This window comes from Coffea eugenioides, chromosome 5 (assembly GCF_003713205.1).
Source record: "Coffea eugenioides isolate CCC68of chromosome 5, Ceug_1.0, whole genome shotgun sequence".
NCBI classification, from domain to species: Eukaryota; Viridiplantae; Streptophyta; class Magnoliopsida; order Gentianales; family Rubiaceae; genus Coffea; species Coffea eugenioides.
This window is the reverse complement of record NC_040039.1, coordinates 29,027,417-29,035,095: the sequence shown is the minus strand read 5'-3', so window position 1 is coordinate 29,035,095 and position 7,679 is coordinate 29,027,417. Positions and strand designations below refer to the sequence as shown.

Below are 7,679 nucleotides of genomic sequence, written 5' to 3'. Positions count from 1 at the left end.
AACCCAAAAATGCCTACCAATATCCATGGAATTACCATTGAAACCACTCATGGCTTCGCTGTAGCAAAACTCCCTTCCAGCTTTTATATAGTTAGGATTACATGTTACCATAAATGTCATCATAGAGTTTTTATAGCCAATATAGAGGCCATAAGTTCAATTACTGCACAAACAAGAAATATACAGCGTCATTAGTACCCATAACTCAATTTAGCTGATATGAACATTAGATGATTGTGAAGTTTTTAATTCGATTCTCAAACTTTCTTCCTTTGTCTTTCCTCCTTCTCCCTTATAGGTTTTGGAGTCTTCCTTGAACGGAAAACGGAAAAATACAAAAAGAGTAATGCATCATTGGGCATTTATAGACAAAAGATTGTCCATGGATGCAAAATGAACCGTATTCGGTCCTCGCAGCTTCCCTTTACATGAGCACCACATGGCAGCCTCTTAATGAGTGCTCGTGTCATATCAAGTCAAGAAACAAACATTTCGCCCCAGGGTATATGGCGCAGCGGTTGAGGGGTCGGTCTTGTGTTGCTGATTTTCCTACTGAGTAGGGTTCGATTCGTGCCCACTGCGTCGCACATCCTGACTCGCCCGGAAAAGCTGTATGGGACTGTCGGCTTCTCTCCGATTTGGTGTGCCGGCTGGGGTTCTAAGGGCTCGAGTCGGGGTATGTTTCGAGTTACCAAAGAGACAAACATTTCCGGTTTCTGTTCCATTAACATGCAACAATGTACTTGAAGGCTCTTAGAAGAAAGCAGTGGCAAAAACTTCTGTTCATCATACTCGCAAGCATAATTGTCTGAGATATGTTGGTTCGCAGGTCGGTTGTATTTTTACTGTTTTGTTTATTCTTTTTTAACCGATATTTATAATTGAGCAACGTACCCTCAAGATTGTGTCTTGCTGTTTTGTCCAGCTACGTGCCCACAGACATTAACTCCCACCTGTATATTTTGCCTCAATTTTTGGTCAATCAAAGACACTAATAAATAACAAGAAACTAATTAAAACACATACTATGCGTTGGAATCATTAATTAAAACCAAAGTTTGGACACTAATAATTGGTTCAGCTCCACCAAACTGAACTACACACACCAACCTGACCCCCCATGGCATGGATTCAATCAAGTCTCTCATTAATTACCATAAAAACTTCGCTTGGCTCTTGTACCAGATTTTTAATGAGGCTGATTTTATTTCCCATTAATGACTTCAACAAACTTTGCCCCCTCTACTCATTCAAAATAAAAAATAAAATAAAATACTGTCATTTCCATCACTAGCTAGAACATTATTATAAAAACCCCATCGTCATATTTCTTCAACACTTCCAACCCAGTCACCTGGCCTTGTTCTCCATGCCCAGAAACACAAAAAAAGAACAAAAATGGAGTACTACAAAGAGTACATTTTTTGGCTCATTTTGGCCATGAAGATCTTCCTAGCACATGCTAAAGTCCCAGCCTTGATAGTATTTGGAGACTCTTCAGTTGATGCTGGTAATAACAACCACATTTCCACGGTGCTCAAGAGCAATTTTGAGCCGTATGGCCGTGATTTCTACGGTGGTTTGCCGACCGGAAGGTTCTGCAATGGTCGAATACCTACTGATTTCATGTCTGAGGCTTTTGGGCTGAGGCCATTTGTGCCTGCTTACTTGGATCCAAGTTATAATATCGCTGATTTTGCTCAAGGAGTTTGCTTTGCTTCTGCTGGTACTGGATATGACAATAAAACCTCTGATGTGCTTGTAAGTCCCTAGTCCTTTCTTTATTATTTTTTTTTTTGCATAAACCTCGCACATGGGAGGGGAATGCCAGCCCCATTTTTATTAATATAGAAAATAAAAAAAAAAAAGTATTATGAGGGGGACATACACATGGCCTTCATTACACGGATAATAGATACGACCCTAGTCAATTAAAAATGCACATTTTAAAGAAATTTAATAGTAATATGTACCACTTGGAGTGATGCACTATTTCTTCTAATATGATAATTTGGGAATAATTAACTCTAATTAGGGTTTGAACTCGAGACTGCACAGCTTGGAGATGACTCGAGTACCCTTCTGTATTATTTGCATTTTCTGTTGGTAAATGAGGTATTTTTCACTGTATATACTCTAAGAAGTATGAGTTTAGACCTGATATCTTTAATATAGGGATATTACCTAGAACATGTTTCATTCGATTCTTGACTTCTCAATTGTAAGTTTATTTTTAAATGCAAAAAAAAAAAAAAAAGGCGTGATTTAGACTAATGAGTACGTGCTTATTTGGCACCCGTTAGAAAAACCTTCAATTTTTTTTTTGGCATGGTTTTCCTATCACTTGATGATTGCTCACTTTGAAAGTTAAATGACCATGAAATACCGTGGATATCATATAGAGACGGAGTAATATGCTTTTGGGACATGAGATTCCATACATTTTTCAGCTAAATTTCAACATTTCAAAATTTACAATATAGTGTTCATTGGGCACTGTTAAAATACATTTCAGGTATTAGACACTTGAAAAAATAAGATTATTTAGGAAAAGCATATATATGTAAGGGAAAGTAGTAATTATTAGCGCGTGTATATATAGATGTTAGATTAGTTGAAATTTAGGTACATTTACGGATGTCCAGCTATCCGTTAGAAAAATCCTTACAATATTTAAGTCAAGGTAAATCTGTATTCGGACCAAAGACAAAGTACATAATTATTAATGTGCATCTCTGAAAAGTTAAATAAAAGTAAGACCGACCAAGTAATTACTGCGAACCGTTCATTTAATGTTCACCTGTGCTTAATAATGTTGGCAACCAAATAGTTTGAAAATAATAGATGCCAGGCATCATCTATACATACCGAGTTTTAAAAAAAAAAAAAAATGCTGAGTGATTTTTGCCTTTTCCTTTTTAGCATACGAAAACAAGTGCTGCAGTTGTATCTTTTTTCGTATTTAAAATCTAGATACTTTTTTAAATTTGTCAAATTAATTTTGCAATTTTGGTAATACTGTTTTACATTTAAAATTTTCTTGTGCTACCATTTATTTTTTTCCCCATTAATGGTGTAGATTTCTGTCCAAGTGCAGAAATATCTTGTACATTCAACAGCTGCTTTGTGCACCATAAAGTCAAACCTACTTTTTGAAATAAATTTTCATGTTTTAAATCTTCAAAAGATTAGTCTTTATCTTAGAAATACCAGCTTGGTAACTATTTTTCTCTGACAAATAACGTGATTAATCTATTCTATTATTATCAAATTTGGATGCATGATACTTAACTTCTGTTCAAGTATTGAGTTATCTTTTTTTTTTTTTTTTGCACAGGTGTCATACATCAAAATCAGTTTGAATAAAAACTTATTTGCATAGATGGTGTATCAAAGATTAATTAATCTAACAGAAGAAAGAGGTCAAAATAAAATTGAAAAAAAATGGGAATTTTAGAATGTTGATAGTAATATGAGAATGTGATGTACTAACTGTATGTAGAACTGTACTTCAAATGCAGAATGTAATACCTCTTTGGAAGGAAGTGGAGTATTTCAAGGACTATCAAAAGAAACTCAAAGCCTATTTAGGAACAGCAAAAGCCAACTTCATTATTCGTGAGGCTTTGTACGTGATCAGCGTAGGAACAAATGATTTCTTGGAAAATTATTATACATTGCCACACAGAAGATCCCAATACAACGTTGATCAGTACCAAGCGTTTCTTCTTGGAATAGCAGAAAAGTTTACCTTAGATTTGTATCAATTGGGAGCAAGGAAAATAGTCTTAACTGGACTTCCTCCAATGGGATGTCTTCCTTTGGAAAGAACCACAAATTATTTTGGTGGAAATGGAAATGAATGCATAAAAAGTTACAATGTTGTGGCTCTAAACTTCAATGGGAAGTTGAATGGTTTGGTCCAAAAGCTTAATGGGGAGCTTACTGGCATCAGAGCAGTCTTGTCCAATCCTTACAACACTCTTCTACAAATGATTCAGAAACCATCTGCTTTTGGTAAGTCAACCTTCTTTTACATCCTCCAAAATGAGCTTTTTAAATTATTCAAATGCTAAAATTTGCATTAATTTCGAAAGCTAATTACCTTTAGCAATTATTAAATGGGGGTTTTATAACCTCTAATTTTGTGTAGAAGGCAGTGAAATTTGTCGCTGATAATTGTTGTAAACGATATACAACTAACAATACATGTTTATAAATAGAGAAAAATGATACTAGCTCATAAGTAGTACATCTAAAAACAAATTGTAATACTTTATACTATTCGCTGAGCTTTACGTGCTAGATAACAATAGCATTTTTATTGTAGTAAAAAAAGAAAAGGAAAAAAAGAAGAAGAAGGCACTTTTAAAACATTAGTGTATTGTTACTCTAAAGCAAAAGCAATATTTTCTTTCAAGAGTCTAACCTCAGTTGCATAAAATTTCTTAATTTTAGCTTTCTTTAACTGTTTTTTTTTTTAATTCCCTTTTGAGTTTATGTAAAAGTTGTTCTAAGGTGATCTCATTCTATTTATATTTCTGCTTTTAGCTAGCTAGTTCCAGCTGAATTAGAGAGCTACCTTTGACATATTTTGTTTTTATCAAAACTTTGATAACAAGAACAAATTCTTATATTCTTATATTTGATTTAATAATAATGTTTTCTTAATCAGAAGTAGAAAAGTTTAAAAAATATATATTTTCTAGAACAATTGAAAACTATTTTACAATGTATATATATTTCTTCTTTTATGCACATAAGACGTGGAGCCCAACAAAATCACCAATAGATTTGATCTTTCCCATACAATTTAAAGGGCAACCAAAATAGACATGACAGTCCAATCTGGGCTGTCAACGGTTTGAATGATCATCTCCTATACACATTCAAAATGGTGACTTATATTAAATATCTCATTTGGCTAATGGTGTAAATTTGAATTACGTGAAATTGTATCAATGATAACAAATCAGGTGCATATTTCTCATATTTTGCTAAAAACTCATGAAATCATGTACTAAATTGAGGTTCTGGGTTCAACTCTCCCTTCCTCTTTCTGTTTCTTAAAATTTAACCCTACTCTACTAAAAAAATTGAAAAAAAAAAAAACTTGCTATAAGCAATTGGGACTAACAATAGTATTCCAAAATCCATGACCATCTCCTATTAATAAATAGAGATAACAATAGAGATGGAATTCCTAATCAATACCTGCATTGATATATTGCTTCAGAAAATTAATCTTGAAAATCAGGAATTTTGGTCAGTTAGATATTTAGTATTGATAGTTAAAAAAAAAAAAAAATTTAGTTTTGATTTGATCCAAATGTTGCACGTGCTTCTGTCGGCATGGGAACCACCAATGTGTTGACGTTCTTAAAGACTGATGCACGAGCGGGGATGCTAGCCTACTGCTGAGGCAAATGCATGCAATCTACTTATAATTAAAAACATTCCCAAGATTATAGACAACTTTTAATAATTCATTTCCAAAATCTTAGTAATATTAAGATTGTAATTATTTGAAGAGCAATTTTTCATTTTTGATTTATTTATATAAATTGTTAAAATAATAGTGTTGTCAATTTTGTGAATCAAATTAGTTAACTATTAAATACTTGATGAGAACTTTAAAAAGATCTAACCTGCCTCGTTTTTCAACTTAGAGGTGAAAAACAGACATTAAATCAAGCCACAATAGACAAGTAAGAATTACGTACTTAAATTTGACTTGGAGGGACCAATTAGAATCAAATTTATAAGTTGGAGACTTAATAAACACATAAAAGACTTGAGGGACGAAAAGGGTCGTGGATAAAAGTTCATTTACCCAATACCTTCTATAGCTTTTATATAGGCTTGGGATTAGCATTTAATTCTTGTTTATTGATGTAGTAACAAAAATTTTACAGTTGTCACCTAAATAATGAAGTAATGATTAGTGGTGTTTATGGATCGCGAAATCAGTCTATTTGCAATTTCGCTGATCCTAATTACATGTGTTGGTTCAACAAAATTGAAACCCATATCCTAACCCTATTCAACTGGTTAATCTGTGAAATAGGGCCAGCATATAGGATAATATAATCCTCTTGTACTTGTGGGGGAAAAAATAGAATTAGTTTAAAAAAGCAAAGAATAAAACCTTTGTCCAAATTAATAAGAGTATTTAATCCTATAACTCTAATAAAACTATCAACAAAATAGAAAATTAAAGCATGTTAGATATTTATAGTATTGAATATTCCAAAAATTTACTTTCGTTTTCTTCACTTCTTGAAAGCTATTAATTTATTTTCTTACTAAGGATGGCAAATCAGTCCACATCCAAACATGTAAGCTTTAAAAATTGAAAACAAAATAATTAATAGAGTGATGAAATGGATAGAATTTATGAGAAAAGAAGATAAATTTTTGGGGAAAAAAAACGGAGTAATGGAGTAAATGAAATTAGTAGCGATGAATGTAGGAAGTAGAAAAGGTAAATGGGAGTTAGGCTTACATAGATAAGCTTAGAAGTTGTGAGACATAAAATGTATAATGGTTCAGCAAATGACTAAATAATTACAGATTGAAGTTTGAGTATTAGTCACCCTAACTAACCTTACACATATGCGGGTAGGTTACGAAAGCCGCGGTTATTAAAAATTGAAAACTGCACCCTAATCTAATTTTTAAAAAATAAGTTTGGGTAATCTAACGATTCTAGAAATTATGGCTTAGTTACTTTATTTTTCAATTTGGACCAATTTGATTTTTTCGATTATCTGCTTTTTCGGTTCTTTTTCAACTCCCCTAGTAATGATGACTCGCCTTGAGTTCTGATTGCAATCATTATATGCGAACTCAAATTCATTAAATTATTTACATCCAAACCTAAACCCTAATGAGTTTAAAAGAAAATACAGATACCCAAAGCCTTACAATTCTGGGTACCTAGTGGTACACATTATTGTTGTTAGCTGAAAAGCATGAGCAGCATATGGAATTCGTTTCCAACATAAATCCGTACAGGCTAACAAGACTTAAAAAAATAAGTTACATTTGCTAACAATACAATAAAATAAAAAAAAATCATGACATATGCACACATTTTCAGCATACAAAATAAACTTCATAATGGATAAAAGAGTTTGTCATTTTTTTTCTTTTAAAAATAGAGGGGCGGGGATAAAGAATAATATTTTCCATGGACTATTGACCACATTTTTTTTTTATTTTCACAAATAATATATACTTGATTCTCAAATTAACTATTCTAATCCATCACTAAAATAATACAGTGATTGTCATAGCTAAAAATTGCTTTATTTTGCACTGAAACAGGGTTTGAAAGTGCAGCAGTAGCCTGTTGTGCCACAGGACTGTTTGAGATGGGATACTTATGTCATCGTTTGAATCCATTTACGTGTCCGGATGCAAATAAGTACGTGTTCTGGGATTCTTTCCATCCAACAGAGAAAACTAATCGGATCATCTCCGACTACGTGATTAAACATGTAGTAAATGTGTTTTTGTAGGCCTAATTAATTAAATTTTTATCTATTGATTCTATGTTTTCTGATTATGTAAAATTTATATATATTGATTGTTACCACTCACCAGGATGTAATAGGACATTGTTGCACTGCCCAGTATTCTCTTGCAAGTATGTTGAAATTATTGTTTTATCTATT

General features: G+C 32.7%; 1 protein-coding gene across 1 annotated transcript; it reads left to right on the top strand.

Annotated features, from left to right (window-relative positions):
• The first annotated feature begins 1,323 nt into the window (after positions 1-1,323).
• LOC113770192 (GDSL esterase/lipase At2g42990-like) lies at positions 1,324-7,679 on the top strand. The gene is made up of 3 exons (XM_027314586.1): positions 1,324-1,761; positions 3,522-4,017; positions 7,330-7,679. Exons 1-3 carry the CDS (start codon positions 1,399-1,401, stop codon positions 7,521-7,523), a joined length of 1,053 nt encoding a protein of 350 aa, XP_027170387.1. The 5' UTR covers positions 1,324-1,398; the 3' UTR covers positions 7,524-7,679.